Source organism: Alnus glutinosa, chromosome 5, assembly GCF_958979055.1.
Source record: "Alnus glutinosa chromosome 5, dhAlnGlut1.1, whole genome shotgun sequence".
Lineage (NCBI taxonomy): Eukaryota > Viridiplantae > Streptophyta > Magnoliopsida > Fagales > Betulaceae > Alnus > Alnus glutinosa.
Genome location: NC_084890.1, coordinates 18,064,159 through 18,091,567, shown reverse-complemented (window position 1 = coordinate 18,091,567; position 27,409 = coordinate 18,064,159). Strand labels below are relative to the sequence as shown.

Sequence of the window (27,409 nt, the reverse complement as noted above, 5' to 3'; positions counted from 1 at the left end):
AGTAAGCTCACGAGTAGCTCAGCTCGTTTCCCTAGCTTTGAGTAATATCTCCCTTCCTTCCTGTGAAAGCATCCTTCCCTTCCACCCTTCCAATCGAGCTTGCACCCTCCCCAGAATTCCTGCAAAAGTAGCAAACTTGGCTCTTCCAACCATAGCCGGTAAGCCTAGATATCTTTCATATCCCTGGGTATCCGCCTCCCCCATTGCACTTCCTATAAGTTCACGAAAATCCTTACCCGTATTCTTCCTAAAGAAAATGGAGTCTTGGTAGTGTTGCATTGTTGGCCTGAGGCCAACTCATATCGCTTCACCAGATTGAGCATTTGACCCCACTCTGGAAATTTTGCCCTACAAAAAAGCAGGTTGTCATCTAAAAAAAACAAATGACTCAACCTAAATCCATTGGCTGCAATAGGGATCCCCGGTATCTTCCTATCTTGTTCTGCATTTACTAGCATAGAGCTGAGACATTCAACACATAAGAGAAATAGGTAAGGGGATAGAGGGTCCCCTTGCTGAATTCTTCTTGTAGGCTTGAAAGTTTCAATGGGCACACCATTCACCAAAATAGAATAGGAGACAGTTGTGACACATCTCATCACCATAGTGACCCACCTATATGCAAATCCCAAACGGTTCATCATTCCTTCCAAAGAGCTCAATTCTACTCGGTCATATGCTTTACTCATATCAATGTTGATTGTCATATAGCCATTTCTGCCTTTCATACGGGTTGCCATAGTGTGAAGAGCTTCATACGCGACCAAGATATTATCGGTTATGAGTCTTTCTAGCACAAAAGCGCTTTAATATTTGGAAATGACCTTGGGCGGCACCACTTTTAACCGATCGGCCAAAACCTTGAATATCAACTTATAAACCACATTGCATAGGCTTATAGGTCGGAAATCATGCACGTGTGTGACCGGAGATACCTTTGGGATCAAAGCTTTAAAGGTTGCATTGATAGCCGGATCAAAATGGCCATTGTAGAGAAAATCCAATACTACCCCTCTTACTGAATCACCAATAACATACCAGTGCTAATTAAAAAATCTAACTCCAAATCCATCCGGTGTGATGTTATTAGATAATAAAAAGTAGGACTTATTATATTGTGTGCCAGCCTATGTGAAAAATTATTAAATTATTACTGTTCCTTCTTTGCCGTGATTGAATTTTTTTTTTTTTTTTTTTTTTTTCATTTATAGATTTTTTTTCAGAGACATGACAACTTTTGTTTCAATTAAGGCAGAAAGTGTATTTTCACAAACTTTGAATTTGAACCCCAATTAAGGGTTGAAGTGCCATTTTTTTTAAAGCAGGTTGTGTTTTTTTTTTTCTTATTCTATTCGCACACCTTTATCAATTAAAAAAAAAAGAAAAAAAAGAAAAAAAAAAGAAAAAAGAAAAAAAAAAAGGCCCTTTATCTATGCCTACTCTTGGGGCACGCGCCACCACCGGCGAACTCCACTCCCACTCCCACTCCCACTCCCACTCCCGCGAGCTCAGAGAAGATATAGGAGGTAGCCCCTCTAGGCTCGGCACCCTTACAAAGAACAAAGGTGATTTCTAAGTTCCTTCCATCTAAAGAGTTGCTTCATGTTTATACATGATGTGCAAGGAATGGCCCGACATAATGGAAGCTGATAACGCCCATTTGAAGGGCCCTAGAAATTGGTTTATGGGGGTTTTTGGTTCACGAGGTGTTTTGTTGCGGCTTTATGTCCTCAGACTCTTGGCTCGGCAGGGCCTCCGTCTGGACGAGGTCGAAACACCACGGAAATGTCTTCAAGTTTGGGCCGTTTCAACAATTACAAACTCTGGGGGATGCATGTAATTTCCCCAATTTAATTTTAGGTTAACTGTGAGAATTTTTCTTCTCTTTCAAGATAGGTGAATCGGAGCGATGGGTCGGTCTCGAGCGCTGTCGCATACTGTGGAAGACGATCCAAACCAAAGGTACGTATATATATATATATATATATATATATATATATATATATATATATATATATATATATATATATATATATATATATATATTTTTTTTTTTCTTTTTCATTTTCCTGCAAATTTAAGCTCATTAAACTCATTTGTTTTCCAATAAAACCCATAAGAAAAGTGAGTGAATTCTTTATTGGTTCGAAACCAAAATAATTCTAACTATTTGATGAAAGAGTTTAATATTTGTATAAATTTGTAGTGATGTTGAACAGAAAATTGGAGCTAATGATAGAGTTAATTTCATGTTTATTCCTAGATTTTCATTTAGGTCCTTTTTTTTTTTTTTTTTTCTTTCCCAATATACAAAATAATTATATTTGCCTTTAGTTATGTATGTTGCTTTTTTCTTCATTGCGGTCTCACTTGAATTTGTTTTCATTTTCATTAGGTCCAAGAGAAAGAGGACAGCTTCCGGTGTGGAAATTATAGGGACTACACCTACAGGTACTTCTGTCACTAGCATTTTTTTTTTTTGATGAATAAGAATAATATCATTCAAAGAAACTTCTGTCACTAGCATTGTTAGCGTGATTTCGGATCTGGGTATATTTTCGCTGACGTGATAGTGAGGTTATGGATCTTTAATGTGCTAGTGTTAATTTCAGAACCTCTATATCTTTTTTTGATTTACATGGATCTAAAATCTCACCCTATATTTCAGAATATCACATGGTCTGCAAGAATTCTGATGCATCTTCACTTTGTAGTTTTAGGCCTTGATTGACTACTAACTTAATCTCTTACAATGCGGTTTCTCAAGGAATGTTTGAAGGGAAAGTGGCTTTGTACCACTGTAATTATTGCAATAAAGATATCTCAGGGAGGATTCGCATCAAGTGTGTAATGTGCCCAGATTTTGATCTTTGTGTAGAGTGCTTTTCTTTCGGAGCTGAGGTTACACCGCACAAGAGCAATCATCCTTACAGGGTTATGGTTAGTACTTTTCTTCATAGTTAATTCATTTCATTGCTGCCTTGGCATTTCAAAGGTGTAGTGAAAATACCCATATTTGTGTCATGCCTTTTACCATATCTATATTAATATTTTTTGTTCTCCTCTTACTAATACTTAGGCCAATACGTATTACTTTTGGAATGCTTGTAGGATTTCACGTTCAAAGCTTTGTTCTTATTATCATTTTGAATTTCAATAACTGTCTGACACTGATGCAATCAAATAATAAAAAGAATAAAAGAAAAAGATATGGGCTACTTCGAGAGAGCCGTGATCTCCAATGGCTATTTCGAGAGAGCCTTGATCTCCAAAACAACCAAAAAGGTCTAGGTTTTTTTTGATAAGTAAGAAGAACTTTTATAAAAAAAGCGTAAGGCGCCCCTAGATACACAAGAAGTATACACAGGAACAACCAAAGCTAATCCAAAAAAACCCACAACACCAATGCCCCAGAACACAAAAGAACCAAACAAAATACAAAAGAACCCAACTAAGAACAATAAAACCCACTACCCGTCAAAGCACAACAGACCTACAACATATGTGCCTTGCCTTTCCTACGCCTAGAGGGGTAATTCGCGTCACCATAGTTAATGGAACTATGCAAATTTAGAAGCTCCCTTTTCCCTTTAGAGTTTTGACGCGCAAAAAACTGGAACTCCTCCTCCATGGCATCCTGAATAGCCAAAGCCTCCTCCCCAAAATCCCCATCCATCGCCCAATCTAATGGCAAACCATCCCAATAATCATCTTCATCCTCCTCCCACACCACAATCTCCCCGTTATGATCAAAGCCAACTGGCCAATTCCGAGTTTGGGAGAAACCATTCAAGCAACCGCTCGAAGGGGAAGAAGGACCTACCACCCCGTCATTGTTGACCTCCTGAAGCGCCACGGTAGGGACTGAAATCGGGGGAATATTGAGAAACCCCTTCCTAAAAAGGCCCTGATTCACTGGCGTCATTGCCTTCTTTATTGCAGGAGGTTTTGCCGCCTTCTCAGCTGGCGGCACTCCACCTGAAACCCTCTTAACAACGAAGCCAACTGACATCTTCACAGCTTGCAAAGAGTCAGAAAGTAGCTCATCATTCCACTTCACAGAATGCCTTTCCCTCAATTTTTTTGCCCTTCTGTAGTAACACTGGAAGGGCTTAGAAGCCACCACAGGGAGGGGAGAGCGCAGCTTCTCTCCTAAAAGAGCTGCACCAGCGAGCGACGGAGCGGCAGAGAGGGGATTAGGAAACTGAAGCTTCCCCAAAGGAGTAAACTTAAAAGAAGTAGAAGCTGAACCCCCCGGAAAACCCAGATCCGGTGCCGGAAAAGGGGGGAAACCGAACCTATTAAAGGCTGGATTCACACTCGAGCAAGAAACCGCCGAAAGCACCTGGGACCTGCTCGACTCACCCCCGGAAAAAGACTTCGTTCCTGTATCTGTCCCTGTAACTGTCGTCGACGAGGACTCCGGCCTAGGATAGATCCCGACATCAGCTGAAGAAGCTGGACTCACGCCCACTTTATCTCCCAACGCTGACACCTCCAAACCCCCAGGAAGAATCCGATTCAGAACCAACCCAGAGGACATCTCCGTTGTCGTCTCCGGCGAGGTTGGCGGCGGACAGGAAACTTTAGGTTTCCGCTTGATTCGGGTCACACGAAAACCTAAAGGTTTTCGAAACAGCCCCGACCCGGTAAATCGGCTCAGAACTCTCCCCACGGCCCGGCCCAAAGCCAAATAAAAACCAGAACCCGACTTACGCCACGTCCGCAATCTCGAGATTTCAAATTTCAAATGAGAGTCCTTACCCTGCGGACATACAATCTGGTCTTTGCCCAACATATCAAGCCGGTGAGCCTCCAAGGAAAAGCAATCCACCGCCGATCTCGGAATATCCTCTGCATGCCGCACCGCCGGAAGAAGATCGAGCTCGCAAGGTGTCGCCCGCGAAGCCCTTAGCCCGGACCGACCATCACCCACTATGGGCATCTTCTTCGCAACATCGGTCGAATCCACCCTCACAACCTCCGCAAAAGAAGGCCCCGTCCACTTTGGAGCCAGGCCCAGAGTCATCCGAACTTCCTCCCCAACCTTCTTCTCCGGTGTAGATGAGGAGCCGAGCCTGCCACTCACCGAACCTGAGACAAAATCGACAACCTTTCTCAGCTCGTCTGAGAATTTAAGCCATCCCCACCCACCACGGCCCTCGGGGATAACAATGGATCCTTTCCGACCGCCCAATCCGAACATAGTCGCCTCTAGATAGCGCCCAGCTTCATTCCCACCTCTCCGAGCAATTAGAACCTTCGAACCTTCTCTAAAAGACTTCACAAAGACTTCCTCTGTCGAGAGACCCATCAACACTTCCAACGTCGACGCAAGCCATTCGGCGCTCTGAACATTCAACAAGACCACACCTAGAAAATTTTTCCTCTTCTCCTCCACCCTCAACGTCAACGCCCCACCCAGAACCGAGAAGGTGAAAGCCTTCGACTCCACTAAGAAAACCTTATCCATCAACGTCACCCCCGGGACTATGACGACCAAACCCAAAAAAACTACATCCCCGAACAAAGAACCACCCAGACGAAACAGAAGACCGAAAATCAAAGCTAAAGGACCAGACAGGAGACTGAAAGAGATAGAGAATGTGAGAGGACGGATGAGAAGTCGAAACCCTAGCTGGACGCGCTCTCACGCGCCGTCACTAGGACAGGAGTGGAGTAAAAGTTCTCTAGAGAACTCTTGTTTTTGTTTGGTTATGCAACAAGTAGGGGAAAACAACTCTTAATTAAGGTCTAGGTTTTCATAATATTCAGCCTGTTTATTCATTGAGTAGGATTACACTTAAATAGATGACGGCTAGGTCATAAGACATAACCATTAGGTCTAGCTGTCATAACACAATGCAGGAAATTAAACTAAGAAGGAAATAATTAATGGAAAATACATTCCTTATTAGCTAAAACACTTATGGAAATAATATATGGAGATTATACTCTTTATTCTCTGCCGATTTGAGCTTTAAGATTGACACGTGTGCTGCCACGTAAGCCCTAAAATTCTGAACGTATCATCCCTCTCCCCTAACATCTTCCTTGTCCCCAAGGAAGAAATCAAGAACTTGAACTTGGACCATGTCTTGATCCTCCCATGTAGCTTCTACCGGGTCAAATTTCCTGAACACAAGCCTTTGCGCAGAGCCGGAAGATTCTTTTTGATATATCTCTATAGCATATGGGCCACGATTTCCAGATATGGCAGTTTGGTATGTGCCATCTCCTTGTTCAGTTTCTGCCCAAAGTAGCCACTTAATTCCACCACCAAACTCAAAAAGATCCAGCAAACCCAAAATCAGAAAAGCATAATCATCTAAAAACCCGGGAGCTTGAGATGGGCCATTCCTTGTTGCTTCCCTTCTCAAAATTTCAGTCTCGTCTAGGGGGACATTTGGGACCACAAGCCCTTGTATTCCAACGTCTTTTATAGTGAACATGAACTTGGCTTTCTTGTTTTTGGTTCGTGTCTCTTTCTTGTAGAACCAAACCCAAACAAAAGCTCTCTTCTTTATCTCTCTCGCACCACAATTAACACGAATGACTCCTAAAGGCATGGAGGCACGGCGTGAATTGATGACGGCGCGTTTGGAAGGTTGGGTCCGGTGCCTTCTAAATTTACGGCCGAGGTGGGCTAATTTGCAGCCGGACCGCGGTGGTTTGGTGGGACGCTGGTGTGGATGGATTTTTGTTGCTTCAACTGCTCTTTTCTTTCTCTTTTTTGTGACTATGGCAGCCGGTGAGGTGGGTGTTATGGGTGGGGCTTGGCTCGCCGGAGCGGTGCATGGTGGAGAAAAGCTTTCAATTCTTTTTCTGATCTCCTCCATCCGTTTGCTTGCTTCTTCTTTGTACGCGAGAAATTCTAACCGCATCTTGTTTAGTCTCGCTCGTTCCTCTTCATTCCAAAAAGACATGGTGATGATGTGGATCGGAGATTGTTGTAGAAAACAATCAACCTTCGCTCTGATACCGCTTGATGCAATCAAATAATAAAAAGAACAAAAGAAAAAGATATGGGCTACTTCGAGAGAGCCATGATCTCCAATGGCTACTTCGAGAGAGCCTTGATCTCCAAAACAACCAAAAAGGTCTAGGTTTTCATAATATTCAGCCTGTTTATTCATTGAGTAGGATTACACTTAAATAGATGACGGCTAGGTCATAAGACATAACCATTAGGTCTAGCCGTCATAACACAATGCAGGAAATTAAACTAAGAAGGAAATAACTAATGAAAAATATATTTCTTATTAGCTAAAACACTTATGGAAATAATATATAGAGATTATACTCTTTATTCTCTGCCGACTTGAGCTTTAGGATTGTCACGTGTGCTGCCACGTAAGCCCTAAAATTCTGAACGTATCAGACACCTATGATATAAGTTTCAAAAAGTCGGATATTAGTTGGACAGGCCTATCATTAATCTAATTATCATGAATTCCTGTGTCATCATTAAAATGCGATGCTACTAGAAAGAATCCCATTGTTGGAAGTTAATCATAGCATCAAGTGAGGCCTAAAGGTTCATTTGTCAGGGTTTCAAGAAAATAAATGGCATCTTTTGACTTATCAATGAATTTTTTTCCTGATGGAGCAATAGCATTGAAAAGGATTTTTCCCTCTTGGGGACTTAATATTCCTTGTCTTTAGTATAATATCATCTTGTCTCTTTGATCCATAAATAATAGTGTATAAGTCTTTGTTCTTCATTCATGAAAAAGTTGAAGAAAATAGAAGGGAAAAATAGAGCAATGAGAAGAAAGCTTGTATTCTGAAGACATATAACCATACAACATCTACATGCTTAAATAGAAAACCTAATACAAATTATTATTTTTTTGTTAGGTTTTGTTTTTTTGATAAAAAGTATAAAGGCGCCCCTAAGCATATAAGAAGTATACAAAAATGTCATCAAAACAAGAAAAATAAATAAGAAAGAAAAAAGAAAAAACACCTGTAAAACCCAAAAAAGAAGGAAACCCAAACACCCCAACATGAATCAGCCCACAAAACCCAGAGACCATTACATCACAGTAAGGGTCCTCTTGCCTTTTTCCTGGCTAGAACCAAAACCCCTAGCATCATAATGAATCGAGCACTCTAAGTTTTTCTCATCTCTACTCCCATCAAACTTAGGAGTGGAGACTGAAACCTTTTGATGTAGCTCTTCATCAACTTGAGCCAATAATTCCAAAAAGCCCTTTCACATTCCCCTTGTGGGGCACTCCCAGAGTATGGAAACAAAACCTAACATCTATCGTAGCCCTGGGAGAACCACCAACCCCTTCAAAAACATCTCCCTTCAAAGATTCATCCACCTCTAAGGAAGACGACAACAGAGAAGGGAACCTAACCACTCGAGAGACCACAAGCCTCGGTGGGGCACCAACGCCCATCATCTTCACACCCATAGACTGGCCTGAAGAGAGACGAGACCCACCACTCTAGTTGAAGGAAGGCCACACCGCTCGGGAGAAGGAAGCCACGCCGAAGGAGACTTACTGACCGTTCTCCCACCAAGCTCCGACGAGGGTTGGGCCATGGCAATATAGTTAATGCATATTACAACAATAATGAAGAAAAAAGAGAGAATAATGACATTAGAATCAAGAATAAAATATGATAAGGAAATAAGTAAGGTTCATTGGTCATGGACAATGTTGATTGCAGCTTTATTGTCACAATACAATCTCATGGGGTCGTTCGAATCACCCAAGTTCCTTCATCGATATTTTTAACCATAATAACTCACATACCCATGTGCCATGGCTCAAAATTCAACTTATGCACTTGAGTTAGCAACTACCGATTGTTTTTTGCTACGCCAAGTAACTAGATTACCTCCTACTAGTGTACAATCTCCTGAAATAGATCTCAGATCTATAACTGATCCAGCCCAATTTGCATCTGTAGAGGCTTTTAATTTTAAGTATTATATCAAGTAAACAACAAACCTTTTTCTGGTGAAGATTTTAGATAGTGGAGAATTCGGTAAACTGCCTCCATACGAGAGTCTCGTGGTGGGTGCATGGACTAGTTAACCACCCTAATTGCAACGGCAATGTTTGGATGGGTGTGCAACAGATAAATTAATTTGCCAACCAATCGTTGGTATCTGCCTTTATCCACCAGAGGACTCATCCCTTTCTCTTGACTTTTTATTCTGCTCTACTGGATTGTCAACAACTTTACAATTGCGCATTCATGTCTCCTCGAGTAGATCAAGAACATATTTCCACTTGGAGAGGAAGATAACATGTCTCTATCTTGCCACTTCCATACCCACAAAATATTTCAAATTGCCTAAGTCTTTTATCTCAAGTTCACTGGCCAGATATTTTTTCAACCGTTGTATTTCTTCATCATCATTTCCAATCACATAAACAATTAAAGCAATTACCTATCTTTATAACAAATGTTTGATGAACAGTGTATGATCTGCCTTACTTTGTTTATAGCTGAATCTCTGCATAGCTTGGGAAAATCTCTCAAACCAAGCACGAGGAGATTGTTTTAGTCCATATAGGGGCCTTCTTCAAGTTACACACTTTACCCTTAGCTGAGGAGAATTGAAGACTAAAAGTGTAATGCCCCAATTCCACATTAGGAAGATGTATAACAACATAGAGTGGGTGGATTATAAATGAGCTTATGAGTGTTAAGTCCCACATTCGTTCCTTAGTAGGTGAGATTGGGCTCTACAAGTGATTTTAGGAAAGCTCCAAATTGACTAGTCCTTTTGAAGTTATTACGTAGATGTGGCTAGCGCTTTCCTTAGGTCGTTACAAATGATATTAGAGCAGCTTAGTAATGCCATGTAGTATTGGAACACTGCATGACGTGCCTCTAACGAAGACGATATGAATTTAAGGGGGGAGATTGTAACATCTCAATCCCACATTGGGAAGATGTATAACCCACATAGAGTGGGTGGATTATAAAGGACCTTATGAGTGTTAAGTCCCATATTTGTTCCTTAGTAGGTAAGATTGAGCTTTATAAGTGATTTTAGAAAAGCTCTAAATTGACTAGTCCTTTTGAAGTGATAGCGCAGATGTGGTTAGCGCTTTTCTTATGTAGTTATAAATGGTATCAGAGCACTCTAGTAATGCTATGTGGTATTGAAGCACTGTATGATATGACCCTAATGAGGACGTCAGAATTTTAAAGGGGGAGATTGTAACATTCCAGTCCTACATTGGGAAGATGTATAAACCAGATAGAGTGAGTTGATTATAAAGGGGTTCATTGGTGCTAAGAGCACTCCCATCAGTTTCCCTACCATTTTCCCTATATTTATGGAATAAAACTACTTTTTACTTCCCTATAAAAAAACACCCCACAATAGATTCCCTAAATTTTTCCCATATCAATTAAATACTATTTCCTTATCTTATTTTATTATTTTTTCTCTTTCTTATTTTATTTCTTTTTTCTTTTTTTCTCTCCTCCTCTCTCTCGTCTTCTCCAGAAACTTCCTCTCATCTTCTCTGTCCTCTCTCTCTCTCTCAAAACCCATCACCTTCATCTCTCATCTTCTCCGTCCTCTCTCTCAAAACCAACTCATAAATCTCTTCCAGAAATTCTAGGGATGCGATTTTGCGAAAATTTTAGGTCCGATCTCTAAGGTAGGGCTCGAATCATGGATTGAAGCAATGGATGTGGATTCGTCGTCGATGGTGTCGGAGACCGATCACGATTCGGGGGTGCAGAACCACAATACGGCGTTGTCTCCGGTGGATCTCTGTTGGGTCGACGCCGGCGAAACAAGGGCCGGATTTCCAGTGGGTTGATGGAAGAGACACGAAACAGGGGCCGAATTCCGGTGGGTTAACGGAGAGCCGATTTTCTGATGGAGAGCCGATTTTCCGATTTTCTCCAATGAATAATCTGATTGCTTTGTTTGGGAGACATGGATTTGGGGTTTTTTTTTTTTTTTGGTTTCTGATTGTTCTCGTAGTTGGATTTTGTGGATTTTGTGTGGTGATTAAGGTGGTTATTTGTTTGTTTGGTGAGAAAGTGAAGGAAAATCAGCAAGAAGTTGTTTCTCGGTCATCTTCGGACACGGGAAGGGGGAAGGAGAGAGGACAGAGAGGAGAGAGCCGGTTTTTTTTATTTTATTAAAATAATGGGTTGGGAAGCAACAGTGCTTCCCAATGGGTTGGGAACACTGTTGCTTCCCAACCAAAAAACCCAAAATTAGGGTAGCTGCTGGAGGTGCGATTTTGGTGTTTTTTGTGATATTTTCCCTAAACATAGGGAAGGGAACCACTTTAAGGAACCTGATGGGAGTGCTCTAAGTTCCACATTAAATTGTAAACTCTTCACTCCTTTTAAACTAGGTGAGACTAGGCTTTATAAGTAATTTTAAGGAAGTTCCAAATTGACTAGTCCTTTGGAGTGATAGCGCAGACTTGTCTACGCTTTTTCTGGGTCATAATAAGGAGGAGGTTTCATGTATACTTCTTCCTCTAGATCTCCATGAATGAATACATTCTTCACACTAAGCTATTAAGTAGCCAATCTAAGTTCTCTGCTAAAGAAAGTGTGACTTGAATAAAATTCATCTTTTAGTATTGGGGAAAACATTTCCTTGTAGTCTATCCCATAAGTTTGAGTAAAGCCTTTTGCAACTGGCCTATATCTTTCCTATGACCCATCGGCCTTATGCTTCACTATGAACACCCATTTACATCCAACTGCCTTTTTTTTACTAGACAACTTGACTAACTCCCATGTGTTATTTTTGTGAAGGACTCTCATCTCTTTCTGCATTGCTTTGTTCCACTTTGAATCACTAATTGTCTTTGGTAAATTTTGAGCAATAGACACGGAAGACAATTTTGATTCAAATGAACGATATGAAGGTGAAAGATACTTGTAGGACACAAAGTTTGATATAGGATTCTAAGTACAAGATTTGACCCCTTTGTGTTGAGCAATAGGATAGTCAATGTCATTAATAGCAGGGAGTGAAGAGTTTAAGCTAGGTGTAGAGATGAGGGTACCTGAGTCAGGGTTTGGTGCTTGGCATGGTTGTGAGGAAGTGGTCTTACTCTTTTTCAGTTTGGAGTAAACTCTCAACTCCTCCATTGGCGGCTCACACAGCTCATTAGCATATTAGATGACGCATCAGCAAGTGGCTCTTCAACAGATGGCGACTGATTATCATGTTCTTGCAGAGTAGTAGTTATAGGCAAAGGGCTTACAAACTTCTCTTCACTACTATTCTCCCCCTAAAGAGAAGTCTGGGGAGAGGAAAAATAAGGTTGTGATTCAAACAAAGTGACATCCATTGACACAACGTTTTTTTGACGGAGTGTAATAATACTTGTACCCTTTTTGGGTAGGTGAGTACCCTAGAAAAATGCATTTGAGCGCTTGAGGATCTAATTTATCCTGAGTTGAACCATGAAGGTGAACAAAGAAAGCACAAGTAAACACTTGAGGGATAGCAAAAATGGAAGAAGAGAAGGCTGGTGACAACATCTCAATAGGTGTCTTGAAATTTAAGACACGAGATGGCATTCGATTGATGAGATAGGCAGTGGTGAGCAAAACATCACCCCAATAAGATTTGGGAACATGCATAGACAACTGTAAGGCTTGGGTTACCTCCAAAAGATGCATTTTTTTGCTCAACAAGTTTGTTTTGTTGTGAAGTATTGGCACAGGTGGTTTGATGAATAATGTCATGTTCATTAAAATAAGTGCGAAGATCATTGAAAAGGTACTCACCCCCATTATCAGACCGAACAATCTTGAAGGTGTTAAATTCTGTCTGAACGATTTTGTGAAACATCTGAAAAATTGAGTACACCTCACTTTTAGTTTTCCATAGATAGACCCATGTGGTCCAAGAAAAATCATTTAATAAATGAAACAAACCAACGATAACCAGTTATAGAAACTACTCGAGAAGGGCCTCAAACATCAGTATGAATAATAACGAAGTTTTAGAACTTTTATTAAGACTTAAAGGGAAAGACACCCGATGGTGTTTGTCAAGTTCATAAGTGTCACATTGAAACTTATAAATATTATTATGCAGAAAGAAAGAAGGAAATATGCATTGTAACAACATAACAGACAAATGCCTTAGTCATTGATGCTATAGCCATATCCTTGCAGCCAAGTCATTAGATCGTACAATGTGATAAGCATGTTTGAGCAAACCATGAGTTCAGGGCTAAGAATTCAAGTAGTAGAGACCATCCATCAGGCTACCTGATGCAGGATGAGACAAGAATAATTAGGTCTTTAGTTTTATTTAAATTATGAGTTTTACTTGAATTAAATTATGGGGCTTGACCCAAAGTTTAGAGTTATTTGTAATTCTATAATGGGCTTAGCCCAAAAGTGAGTCACATTAGCTTAAGTTTTTGTTATTTAATAATGGGCTTGGCCCTTGGCCCAAAGTGAGTCGCATTAGGGTTAGGGTTAGGGTTTAGTCTATGAGCCTATTTAAGCATAATATTCTATTGTAATAGACAGTTTGTGATGAATAAAAAATATTGATTAACTGAGCGTGCGCCGCTATGTTTTCTCTCTATTTTCTCCCTCTCCTTCGGCTTTCTTCTCTCTTTCTTTTTTTATTTCTGTTTCTTCTTCCTCTATTTCTGTTTCTTTTTCTTCTGGAATTCTTACTTTATTTCTCCGATTAACCTCCCTACATCAAATTGGTATCAGAGCCTGGTTTTGAGTGTTTCCTACAACAATCACGATCCAAACACTTCCATGGTGGAGTCACAATTTGAAAGACTGCAGCAACAAATTTCCAGCCTGATGCAGATGATGGAGGAAACAAACGCCCAGATGGTAGCATTCCTCAACGGGACGCTACCAAAGGTAAGTTTATCAAAGTCCCTAGCCGCATCACCATCGCTCTTAGCAAACCTACCCGAACAACAACCCACAAAAGACACCCCACCAGTAAATCCCAAACAAGCCGTGACGTCTACAAAATCAGCCCATCTCCCCTGTCGTACATCCCCATAAGAAAATTCTGAAAAACCGTTGATGCCCACACTGCACAACTCACAACCACCGTCAATGCCCACATTCCAACCACCTTCGGTACTCAAGCTGCACAATCCACTAAAAGAAACCACCATCACACAAGGGAACAAACCACCGTTCCACTGCTTCTTTCAGCCACCATCGACACCCTCTAGAGTGCTTCCACGAGCAGCCCACCTAAACTGCAGATCTAGAAACCACCGCACTCAGCATCGTATCCCGCGCCTCCAACACCGCTAGACAGTTGCACGCCGTCACACCGCCAATCACGGTCGTTGTTCCGTCCAGCGACCTCCATCTCGCACATGGCCACAGCTCCCCGCCTCCCATGCCATTCCATCAGATCATCATCTGGCCCTTACGAAGCAAATCTGTTGTGCGAGTCTGGCTGAACAAAATGGGAGAGGATTGGTCGTTTCTTATGTTTGGTTCAGAAAGAGGAAGAAGAGGAAAATAAATGCAATAAATGACTCTTTGGTTGGTAAGAGTCATTCAATTGGTTTGAAGGCATTCCTTTGTGTCTTCCAAAAAGGACATGTGACAAGAAGAAAAGGCCCATACCAGCAACAGTTCATCTGGTCTACGTTGAAGCCCAAGTCAGTAGGAACCCATTCACATTCTTTTCAAGACTTGAGGAATTGGGCTTGGTCCAAAGGACGAGTTTTTTTCGAAGAAGGGGAGAATGATGCAGGATGAGACAAGAATAATTAGGTCTTTAGTTTTATTTAAATTATGAGTTTTATTTGAATTAAATTATGGGGCTTGACCCAAAGTTTAGAGTTATTTGTAATTCAATAATGGGCTTAGCGCAAAAGTGAGTCTCATTAGCTTAAGTTTTTGTTATTTAATAATGGGCTTGGCCCTTGGCCCAAAGTGAGTCACATTAGGGTTAGGGTTTAGTCTATGAGCCTATTTAAGCATAATATTCTATTGTAATAGACAATTTATCATGAATAAAAAAATTGATTAATTGAGTATGCGCTGCTATGTTTTCTCTCTATTTTCTCCCTCTCCTTCGGCTTTCTTCTCTCTTTCTTTCTTGATTTCTGTTTCTTCTTCCTCTATTTCTGTTTCTTCTTCTTCTGGAATTCTTTATTTCTCTGATTAACCTCCCTACATCACTACCACTACCAATCATCCTCCTCATAATTAGGTCCTGAAAAAAGCAATAATGAGAATAAAAGGTGACTCTGCTATTCAAATCATGTGTCATGCGAGCTATGGATATAAAGTTAATGGCAAAATCAAGGACATGCAGGACAAAAGAAAGTGACATAGAGGGCATTACAGGAATGGAACCTTCACCAGATATGGGTGATAGGGAACCATCAACCATTTTTACTTTGTCGCTACCTTAGCATAAATTATAAGAAGAGAACATGAAGGATAAACCGGTCATGTTATCAGAGGCCCCTGAATCAATGATCCAAGGGTCGTTAGATTTAGTGGAGGATGGTGGTAGAGTAAGGGAATTACCTGTACGGGCCAAAGCAGAGGACGCAGTGGTGGGCGAGTCGAGACTTTAGCAGATGAAGAGTCTCTAGTTCTTTCTTGCTAAGTGTGCTGGTATGAGAAGTAGAGCTCGAAGTAGTTGTGGAAGCGGTCACCTATATTGTAGAAGGGTGATTTGCATGAGGCTATGGTGCACCTCTTGAATGACCCTCTATATTCTAGTAGGATGGACATGATGTTTTCAACATGCTCTTATAATTATTTTATAATAAAATTTTTACCCCCTTAATTTTTATATTATATTTTTTAATTTTGTCCCCCCATATCTAATTTCTTAGTTTTGTCCCTGCTTACCACCATTACGACTCCTAGAATCCCTTTGCTATTGCGTTCGGAGATAGTGGCTAGAGCAGAGTGTTCCTGTGGTGTAGTGTAACTTAGTGACTTTCCTCATTCTGAACATATGCAAACACCTGATGAAGGGAAGGAAGTGGATCCTTTCCTAAACTCTGAACCTGAACCGGCTCATACTTGGAATTTAGGCCGGCAAGGAACTCATAAATACGTGAGTCTCTATCATCCTCTGAACTTCTACAGAATTATGCTTCGCACTTTGCCCAAAAGTTTTGATAATGGTCTAGCTCTTGCCACAAACCCCGAAGATTATGAAAATAGGAGCAACAGACAGTTCCCCCTGGTTTGTCCCATGGATCTGACACTTCAGTTTATAACTCTGAGCACCACCCCTCATCTTTGAATAGGTCTGAGCGGCTGCGTCCGAGATTTCCTTTGCAGTGCGGAGAAATAAATAACCTTGACTAATATTTGGGTGCATAGAATGTAACAACCATGACATTATTGTTGAATTCTCAGTTTCCCACTTATCATAGGTGGGATCATCAAGGGCTGGTTCTGGGATCAACCTATTCAAATATCCCATTTTTCCCTTATATTGTATAAAAGTGCTGACTGTGACCAAGCAAGTTAGTTGAGGCCATCCAATTTCATTGTTGTGATATGAAGGGTTGTATTTTAACTTAGAGAGGTCACCAGACTCCTTATACCCTTTTTTGGATTTTTTAAGGTCTGATTTTTTTCTGACATTTCTAGATCAGACATCCAACCACTTGAATACGTAAGCTGGCTCAAATATGAATGACTAAGCAAGACGCCTCTCACCAGATTCTCAGTCTTCAGCCTCTATTTCAGCGTTGTTAGTAGACAATGCCCCAACTCTTGCTTCTATGGCGTCTGCATTGAAGGCCGTTCATCAAGAAGCTACGGCGTCTGCGAGTCATATTGATTGAAATTTTGGGATTGACTTGGATGAGAAGATTACCTGTGGGAGGGTGATGAAGTCTTTCCCCAAGTTGAGAAGAAGGGGGACGATGCAACAGCTGCTATGTTTCTGTCGGGTGCTTGGTCTTTCACCCAGGTTTTGGAAGGGATGTCTCGGGCCCCTCCCCCCTTCCTTCTAAAGTGGGTTTCGCTTCCAAGCTAAAAAGGCCAGAAGGAACTGAATAACTTAAAGTGTTCAATTAATTATGAGGGGTCCAGTTGTCGTAAAGACACAAGGAAGTAATGTCGTGGGATTTCGTTTCTTTGGGCTGTTTTGTGGGTTTTGGGTTTATAGTCTTTTGTTTCTTTGTTTTTTTTTTTGGTGTCCTTGTGTGTACTTCTAGTGTACTTTAAAATGAAGCAATAAGAAATATAAAATGCGCCTTACGCTTTTTTATAAAATGCGCTTGCTTATCTACCAAAATGAAGCAATAAGAAATATATTCGCCATTTTTGTTTTTTCCTTTTACCTCACTCAACGACTTGTCGCTGAGGCTGGTTTTCTATTGTAAGTCATTGCGCCAAACGACGTGTAGTTTACTTTGCACCAAACAACCTGCAGCTTGGTCCTCCCTCAATGACTTGTAGTTTACACCCCAGACAAAATCGACTTGTTGTTTTAGCCTGGTATAACATTGCCGTGGTCAGTCACCTGAAAAGCATCGCTGTCACCGAAAAACATCAGAAGTACGCTGAAATGACCCAGAGAACACTGCCTGATGCATTAGCATCCAAAAAAAAAAAAAAAAAAAACACAAAACAACACCAATTACAAATCAAAGCTTCCAATCTTTCAGTTGTCGTTTTCTTAGATGAGATGAGGGAAACTAGAAACCACCGTGCTTCGACCACCTTCAGGGTACATAGAGATGACGCTCATGAGACCCTGACCACAACTCTAGTAGTTCCTAGAACAAGGAAACTCTAATAGACCTTAAGAAGGAATAGAGGAGGGCCTTTACCTTTCTAACTCTTTATCCTCTGAATGCATTTGTTTTCCCACTTCAAATCTTATCGGTACTACCTTCGTGTCAGCATCTGGATGACGCAAGAGTCTTCGATCATGTTTGTGCTCTCCTATCACCACCGGCAGCCTCTAACAGTCTTTAAAAACCGTGGGTGAGCTGCCTAGATGGCTCTGATACTAAGTTGAAGAAAGCAGAAAGAAGGGAAAAATAAAGCTGGGAGAAGAAAGCTTATATTCTGCGGTATACAACCATACGATATCTACATGCTTAAATAGAAAACCTAATACAAATTATTATACTAATATGGTTAATGCAGATTACAGCAATGAGTTCCACTCCCCTTACTCCTACTGCAGGCAATAATGACAATAAAATCTGAGAATAATGACAATAAAATCAAGAATAAAATCTGGTCAGGAATTAAGTAAGTTTCCTAGTCAACAAAACTTTCTTAGTAGGAGTAGGAGCTAATTTAGACAAATTGAATGATTAAGAGATAGACAATGGACTTGGTTTACATTTTGGTTCAGAAATTGGAAATCTGAATTAGTTTTCCTCTTTTACCATATTGCCTCAGTTCCTATGCGTGGAAATGTTGATTGGAATTGAAAAAAAAACAAAACATTTGTCCTGACAGGACAATCTCTCTTTCCCACTTATGTGTCCAGACTGGAATGCAGATGAAGAGACATTACTTCTGGAGGTGATTTATTTGCTTAAAAAGCTCACTTTTCATGAAATTTCTTTATTTAATTATTTTGGTTAATGCTGCTTAATAATCTTTCATGAATCAACATGTTATTGCCCTTGATGTTTGGGTGACGAATGTTTTTTTTAGGGCATTGAAATGTATGGATTTGGTAACTGGACCGAAGTTGCTGAACATGTTGGAACAAAAAGCAAAGCACAATGTATTGACCACTATAATGCTGTATACATAAGCTCTCCATGCTTTCCTTTGCCGGTAATTTTTGACGTGCATACATACGTATATTACATACATGTAGGTATATGGTGGGTAAATTAAAGTTGTAATTTATTTACCTAGGACATGTCGCATGTTATGGGAAAGAGCAGGGAGGAGCTCCTTGCTATGGTCGAAGGGCCTGGTGAAGTCAAGAAAGGTTAGTTTGCCTATTCTATTGTCAATTGCTGGCCTGTAGCCCTTGTTTTAGTGATTTTTTATTATGAGATTTGACTAGTTTGGATTGGTATATCAGAAGGAGACTAAATGCCTTATGGATAAGGCTGAACCATGCTGAGTAAATTTGTAGTTCGCTGATGTTTTGTTGATGAGCATGCTTAAGTGGGATATGTGTTTTTGCCTATATTGTCACATATTTTATGTTGCTCCATGTAAATGTTAATTCAAAAGCATTACTTGAGAAGTTTTTTTATTTTTTTGATAAATAATAGTTTATTGAAAAGTGAAAGGCGTCCATAAGTACACAGGCAGTAAATATTAGAAGCTCCAAACAAGCAGAAAACCCAAGTCCTCAAACCCGAAACCCTATAAGTCCTCAAGCCCAAAACCCACAAAACAAAGCTCAAAATGCCCCAAAGCACTGAACGCTAGAAAATGTGAGACTTGCCTCTCCCTTGCCTAGTGGATGCAACCTTAGCATCGTAGTTGATGGAGCATTCTAAATTTGGAAGCTCTCTTCTACCCTTAGCATCGTCTTCACACGGCTCCCTAATCGAATTCATCCAACCCCAGTCCAAACGTGTGGCAGGGGAGAAATCTCCGTCATCCCCATACCCATCCCAGCATTCGTAGTCCTCCCTCTTCACTATCCACCTCTGAAGATGGATAGTGAACGACGACAAGTGGGGCATTGACCTCACCAGAAGAGACAGGTAGGGCATTGAACGACGATACTGTATCTGCAATCAAGCTATTGTCCATTTTCAAGAATCTGCTACCCCTCAACTTACAACTATAACGCTGCATGGGTTTAGAATTCAGCACATACAGGGACTTCAAATCTGAAGCCCTTCGACCATAGCCCCGACGAAGCCTCCGACCTGTGATACCCCGGAGCTCTCTACGCTGGGACTATGGTGGTTGTCTGAAGTGCTGCTTATGTCCTTAGCAGCAGATGTAGGCAGAGAGTTGAGAAAACCACACTGAAGAAGGCTCTTTGCCGGTTTATAATTCCTTCCATCATTGTGCCGACCCACTGCAGAAGAAAAAGCCGATATCTTCGGCGCTACCTGGACAACTGTCAACGTTGAAGCTGCGCCACTAGAACTCATCGGGCCATACCCAACAGCAATCCCTGCTGAGATCTTCGGGACTAGTCCACGCATTGGAGAAACCTTCGTCAAAACCTGGACGACCGACATTACCTGGATGACCGTCAACGGCGAAGCTACAACAACAGACCACCCATTGGTGGAGCCTCCGTCAAGACCTTCGACAAAGGCTTCGACGTCCCAGTGACTAGACCTACTGTAAGAGTACCTTTCGGCAAAGCCACCGTTGAGACCTCCGGGATTGAATAAGAACAGCATTGCTCCGATCCCAGTAAATGGGCCGATGCTGGACTTGATCGATGTTGGTGGCTTAAGCTTGGGCTTAAACTTCAGATTGGGCTTAGTCTTGGATAGGAGCCTAAATGCCCGAAGTCCCAACTCTTTAATCCCAGTGGGCCTTATCATTGGCCCAATCTTCCCCAGCCCAACAAGACGCAAAGCCCGGTCTAGCTCCCTGAACGCCTTCTTGAAGAATCCTCTCCATTCCTAGAAGGCTACACAGTTTCTCCTTCCCACAATTCAAACCCTTACTGAGATTTACAACATCAAGCAGGGGAGTATCATCATCACACAGGCTTGAATCAGAACGGCTCTGGTCCACAACAGGTCCCTCAACCTCCAAACGCCCTCCTCCACAAACGGAGGTTCGAATTTGACCCAATCCAGGCCTATGGTTCTTTCCAGCAATCTTCCCAATCGGAGAGTAACTCACAGAATAATAAAAAAAAAACTTATGATTTTACTCAACTCACCCTATACATGGCTCCATCCCCGCCCTTCACAACCTTCAGGCAACAGGATAAACCTTCTTCGTCCTCCCACTACTTGCTCCGCCACCTTCAAGAAACGTCCAATCCTGTTACCGCCCCTCCGAACGCTGAGCACCTTTGAAGCCTCCCAAGTAGATTTCATGAACTCCTTGATCCTAGAGTTTCGTAGCGCCTCTTCCACCGTCGCCACAAGCCATGCGATGCACCGAGGACCCAAAAAAATGACCCCTTTCTTCTTTCCTCAAACCGGAGCTCTTGCCAAACTTGACCACCTTCAAAAGGAACCACACATTGATGCCGACAGGAAAGCTGGGAATTGACTTCAGCCAAGAGCCCAGAACCACTCCAATCTAGAACCTAGAACAACCGAAACAGTGACGGCTTCTAACTTTGGCGAAGACCCACCACTGGAGAAATTCGCGAGCTAGCACAAGACAACCAAAAGCCATTCCAAACCACTGGAATCCCAAAGCCCAATACCGGCTGAGCTTTGAAACGGCGAGAGAGAACGAAACCCTAGCGGGACATGCCTACACATGCCACCACTGGGGTGAAAGAGGCGAGAGCTTTTTGAAGAGAGGCTTAAGAAGTTATCAATTCACTCTTCTTGATTCTCAGGAATGGTGCATTTGTTTATATTTTGTGTATTCACTCATTGCTTATAACTCCTATTGTCTCTGGAACTTTAAAACATACAAGTATTAGTATGTGTGTTAAGGCTGCTGTATTTATCTTTTCTTTGCCACAGAAATTCCTAAGATTGGGGAGCTTACTCTGAAAGAAGAATCTCCATTCTCAGCAAGAGTCAGGTCTTGCCATCTTCAACACTCTGTAGCTATTTTGAATTCAGCTTTGTGATCCTCATTTGCTAATTATTTTGATGTTTTTCATCAGATATGACGAATTGAAAAAAGGTCAGCCTTGTCATTCCTCATCTAGCTTTACACCAGGTAGAGCAGTCAATATCTTGAGAGTTGCTGCTTATCAGCATTTTTCTTTGTACCTGTTTGGCAGTCCCAAAAATCTGACTCTACTTATCTAACTCATACACAATTGTGTAAATTAGCTGTCTGGTTATTTAATATTCTCAATTGAAAAAGTAAGGAACTTGCCCTTATTGCTAAAACTTTATACGATGGAATATCAGAAAAGCTGTGAACTGTGGTCATTCTAAGTTTAGAAAAAAAGATACGTTCAGATCTCTTCGACGCCATGGCATTAGTCTGCTCAATGACTGTTCCAGTACACACCATGACACACACTCTCTCTCTCCCCTTCTGGACAAGAGTTATTGGTTTACTGCACTGTGTGGATGTACTGCTTAATTGAGGTCTTATTGAAGGAAAATGGTGGGCACGTATGTGTTTTATGTGATTGCAGATGATAGATTGGTAGTCTTCTTTGATTTATGAATCTGGAAGGAGATAGGTTCAGATTTGTTGATGCTGGTGGAGGCAAGGCCGACCAAACAGTGAAAGATGAAGTCATTTAGAAATAATTGCATATGCAATTAATTGATCTAGAATGTGACAATTTAGAAAATTATTGATTGTTCCTTTTATGTGCTTGGATTTATTACTGAAACATCATACACACCTTTTACTACTGGCATCAGATGTAGGCACAGGTTTGGGTTCAAGCAGTGGTGACACATTCTCAGATGCGGTAAAGAAGGCCTCCAACAAAGCCCAGATCAAGGATGGCACTAGTGTGCAAGGCAGGCTTTCTGCATGTTACTATAACTTCCAATCATTGGTTGTATGGCAATTCTTGTAATAGATAATTTCTTGGGTACCTTTCATTTGAACTGTTGTTCGTATAAAATCTTGATATGTACAACTAATTTGGTTGCTGGAGACATTATTCAAGAGTTTCCCCAAAAGTAAGTGCATACTACATAATTACCTGCTGCAGAACATCTTTCCTCATGTACACAGCAAAAAATTATTAGAGTTTTCATTCTGAATTAATGTTTTGTTGGATTACATTGTGTTCAAAAAGGAAAAAAAACAAAAAACAAAAAACCAAAAAAAAAAAAACTAATATTTTTGGATTGATGTGTAAAGATTGTATACTTATTGAGAAAAGTTATGATTACTATGAGTTGTGAAGAAAATATAAATATTTCATTTCACAAGTATGTTTGATTCATTCTCTTTCTTAATAAATTTCAGAACTTCAGTCGGACAGGAGCATTGGAGAGAAAAAGCCTAGGGTTCCAGGGGATGAGGGACCTTCTATGACAGAGTTGAGTGGTTATAATTTCAAGAGGCAGGAGTTTGAGATTGAATATGATAATGATGCAGAACTGTTACTGGCAGATATGGAATTCAAGGATACTGACTTTGATGCTGAGCATGAATTGAAGTTGAAAGTGCTGCGTATCTACTCAAAGAGGTAACCATGTATTTCCTTTGGTGTGCAGGTTTTGTGAAAGAAACTATTGCATAGACAAGGCCGATTAATGGTCTATATTATCGATATACATGTAGTAAAAGGATAAAAGAAAATGGTTTTGCCATTAAGTTCTGAAGAAATCTCTATAATGTAGCTCATAAAGGGATTGTGGTTTTGCTCCTGATGCATGAAAAGTTGCAGAACCACAGTAGTATGTTGTTTCTTTTTTTCGTGGACTAGATGCCTATTAATTGAGATTCATCTAACTTGTGGATAGGGTTGCTGATGAGTCATATTCAGCGAATTATTAAATGTAGATTGATTCCCTTAATTTTAAATGGAGTAGGAGAGGAGCTCGAGCCTGGTACCAATGTCAGTTACATGTTCAGGCTTGGTTCATTACATATTTGAAGAAGGGCTGTGAAACATAGAGCTCATTTCTAAAACATTTTCATTTATGTTATCAATCTTTCATTTATCAACTAGTCCATTTTTTCACATATGTACTATGCTCTTGTAATCGAGAATGAGTGTTTATTTTGGGAATAACATCTATAAGGTTATGGCACAAACCAAGGTCTTTGTGCCCTCTAATAAAAAATGAACACATTATTTTATTACACCAAATGAGATTAAGACGAAAACACATGATTTTTTTGCCAATTTTCCTCATCAATCGACTGGGTATTGCCTAGCGGCCCCTCGGTTTCACAGTGCCTGGATGCTTTGATGCAGCTCAAAAGCTTTCCCATGAAAGTGGGTGTTCTTGACTCTACTCAACCAAGAAAACATTTGCAGAATCTCAAGAAACATCGGGTGGAGAAGATAAGGGCAATGGTTTTTGATTTGATGGAGATGTGGGACAAGATGGTCAAAAGATGAGTCGAGAACAATTCTTTGGCTCAAGTGGTAAGGGACTTGGTCTTTGTGGTAGTCCCATGAGGTCTAAGGTTTGAATCCTCATGGGTGCAAACAATTCTTTGGGGCCAGCCCGCCGGTGAAGCCGGAGTATTACCCGATCTGTGTGGAGGGGGTGCTTTACATGGGTCCGAGATTTACCTGACAGTGGTGGGTACACGAAGTGGCTTTGCCTTAGAGAGGGTTTCTCGTAAAAAAAAATAAAAATAATAATAAATAAAAAAAAGGTGGTAGCTTTACAACATCTTTCTCTTTTTTATTTTTTAATAAGTAATAATACCAATCTCATTGAAAGCTTGATGCGCTCCTAAGTATATTGGAAGTATATAAAAGGAACAGCCTAACTAGAAAGAGTAAAGCGAAAAAGAAAATCACTAAAACTAATTGATAAAGGAGACATACGCCACCGTCTGAAGATACAAAGTTTCAAAGAACAAAGAAATAATATTCTCCATAGACCTCTCCCTATCCTCAAAATTTATATCATTCATTTCCTACCATAAACATCAAAAGAGGCACCATTTTTCACACCGCAGCACTCCTTGGCTTACTAGAGGACCACCAACAATCATACAAATCAATGACATGTCTAGGCATAACACAGGACATCCTAAAGTGATTGAAAATAACACTCTAAATAGCAGAAGCCACGTCATAATGAAGGAGGTTGTCCCCTGATTCCTCATTCCTCTTGTACATGCAATATCTGTCTATCATGATGACATGCCGCCTCTTAAAATTGTCCGAAGTGAGGATCTTCCTTAGAGTTGCCGACCAAGTAAAATAGGCTACCCTCGAAGGAGCTTGAGTCTGCCAAACACTCTTCCTGGAGAAGCTGCTACCTTTCGAATAAGCCAAAGAGCTACATAAAGATTTTAACCCTGAAAAAACCTTTTTAGGAAGGATTCCACCACAGCTTTACATTATCTGGGATTACAAAAAAAAAAAAGCGATCATCTTGAAGATTCCTAAGACAGAATCCATGAAGGTTGATAAGATCAACTCGACCAAAGCTTATTGTGAAAAGTTCGTAAACAACTGGAGGTCTTTTCCAAAGTTGCTAAAGAAGCCGACTGGGAAAGGGGTTTCCTCGATTGATGAGGAAAATAGGAAAAAATCATGTGTTTTCGTCCTAATTTCATTTGGTGTGACAAACTAACGTGTCGATTTTTTATTAGAGGGCACAAAGGCCTGGTTTGTGCCATAAACCTATAGAAGTTATTCTCGTTTATTTTAACACATATTGTTGTTTGCTGCATCATGTTTATTGTCTAGAAGACAAAACTTGTTATGCCATCACATATATGTATATTTCTATTTTTTTTTCCTATTATATTGCATATTATCATCAGCAAATCACATGCACTGGCAACTCGGGAATGTTCAACCTGAGAACTTTGGTTCCCAATACAGGCTAAGTCAATTATTCCACCTTTATGTGTTAACATCTATCAATATCCTCTATTATTGCAATAGCATTTAGATTCTATGTTTTTAATGAAATACTAAAATATGTTATTGCTTACTTGGAACACCTGGCATAGCACATTTTCCCATTGGACTGTAGAGTTGTTGCATATTTTGTACTACTGTATATAATTTAGACAATCATTGTTGCGAATGAGTATTTATTTTGATACATGATCCTCTAAATTAGTTATTTTTACTTGCTCCCAAAAAAGAAGAGATTATCATGTATCAAAATACATTTTGCAACAACGAGAATTTTTGTTTTCCTTCAACTTATTCAAACATATTGGGGACTTCTTGACAGGCTTGATGAGAGAAAACGCAGGAAGGATTTCATATTGGAAAGAAATTTACTTTACCCTGACCCTTTTGAGAAGAGCCTCTCACCTGAAGAGAGGGAGATATGTCAGCGTTACAGGGTCTTAATGCGGTTCCACTTGAAAGAAGAGCACGATGAGTTACTTAAGAATATTATTGAGGAACAACGTATAGTCAAAAGAATACAAGATCTTCAGGTTGATGCATCCCTCACACTTGATTTTCTGTATACATTATTCACTTCATTCGGTTCAAGATTTTCTTTTCCCTGTGTTTGTTGGGAAAATTGGAACCTAGGATTACCTTTTCCCCACCCTTTATCACTTGAATTTAGCCAAGAGCATATAAGAAGCTATTTTTTCAAATTCATTAGGTTTGCAGCACACATTCTCCTGTCACTTTTTGCCAAGTTCTAATGTTCATGGTTACCTATGGCTGAAGAAGACTGACCAGCTAGTTATTGGCTATATAGCTATGCTAATGTCTTGTATATTCACATATAAATAATTATGCAGGAAGCTCGAGCTGCTGGCTGCTGTACAGCTACTGAGGCAAATAGATTTCTTGAACAGAAGAGGAAGAAGGAAGCTGAAGAAAGTGAACATGGAGTTAAAGAAAGTTCTCAGTGTCCGAATGGTAAAGTCTTGCAAAGGCAAAATCATCTCAAAGGAGAATTTGATGCCAGCCCTCAGGGATTTGTCAAGGGCTCCACAGGTCTACAACCCAGTACCAGGGATTCATCTTCAGCATTGCAAGCTATTTCAAGCTGTGTAGACGAGTGGGACATCACTGGATTTGTTGGGGTCGATTTACTCTCTGAAACTGTAAGAATGTTGTCCTCAATTCTATGCTAAATTAATTATCTGATAGTCGTTCTTTCTACAATTCTACCAATCCTCAGATTGTAATGACTGCCCAAACTAGTGGATCCATGTTGGAAGGACAAAAGCATAAAAGAAAAAATTATGTCGCAAATTGTGCTTAATTTTGTGCCTGAAGTTTGTATCCTCCAAGCTCGTGATTTTGATTATGGTCTTGTCATAACGTTACATGCAGGAGAAACAGCTTTGTGGTGAGATCAGAATACTACCTTCACATTATCTCAACATGCTGGAGGTCATATCAGTAGAAATTTTGAAGGGCAATGTCACCAAGAAGTCCGATGCCCATAGCCTGTTCAAGTTAGAACCGAGTAAAGTTGATGAAGTGTATGATATGCTTGTGAAAAAGGGAGTTGCTTAAGCATGATGACATTTACCATTTTCGTCTGTGTATAGAAATTGTACAGTTTCTATTTGTTAAAGCTAATGTACCGACGTAGAAAAAAAGAAGCAAATATATCAATTTTTATTATACAACTTTGGATATCTTTTACTCTACGCAATGTTGTAACGAGGAACTGGTTGTAGTGTAGTAACTTTTACCCTGGGCATTATTTATCCCTCCATGTTTGCCGATGGTGAAGATGGCTCGTGGGCCAATTCAAGG

The 27,409-nt window shown here is 40.5% G+C and overlaps 1 protein-coding gene across 11 annotated transcripts; it reads left to right on the top strand.

The window, feature by feature from the left end:
* On the top strand, positions 1 to 27,363 carry LOC133867912 (transcriptional adapter ADA2-like). 11 transcript variants are annotated; one of them, XM_062304684.1, is made up of 15 exons: positions 1 to 157; positions 1,533 to 1,565; positions 1,897 to 1,962; positions 2,396 to 2,451; positions 2,768 to 2,940; positions 18,430 to 18,495; positions 18,631 to 18,756; positions 18,841 to 18,916; positions 21,567 to 21,627; positions 21,713 to 21,768; positions 22,434 to 22,535; positions 22,993 to 23,215; positions 25,908 to 26,118; positions 26,437 to 26,745; positions 26,978 to 27,363. In XM_062304684.1, the coding sequence occupies exons 3-15, from the start codon at positions 1,910 to 1,912 to the stop codon at positions 27,161 to 27,163; spliced, it is 1,698 nt and encodes a 565-aa protein (XP_062160668.1). In that variant the 5' UTR covers positions 1 to 157; positions 1,533 to 1,565; positions 1,897 to 1,909; the 3' UTR covers positions 27,164 to 27,363. The 11 variants fall into 11 exon arrangements, with proteins under 11 accessions (XP_062160668.1, XP_062160667.1, XP_062160669.1 ...); XM_062304683.1 differs by having other exon boundaries at positions 1,893 to 1,962; XM_062304685.1 differs by lacking the exon at positions 1 to 157 and having other exon boundaries at positions 1,405 to 1,565; positions 1,893 to 1,962; positions 21,713 to 21,732.
* The last annotated feature ends 46 nt before the right edge of the window (positions 27,364 to 27,409 follow it).

Bases quoted from the DNA above. Each gene is read 5' to 3' on its own strand.
- LOC133867912 (XM_062304684.1), top strand. From the start codon at position 1,910: ATGGGTCGGTCTCGAGCGCTGTCGCATACTGTGGAAGACGATCCAAAC. The intron at 21,628-21,712 runs GTCTTGCCATCT...GTTTTTCATCAG, and splicing joins CCATTCTCAGCAAGAGTCAG to ATATGACGAATTGAAAAAAG. The intron at 23,216-25,907 runs GTAACCATGTAT...ACTTCTTGACAG, and splicing joins CTGCGTATCTACTCAAAGAG to GCTTGATGAGAGAAAACGCA.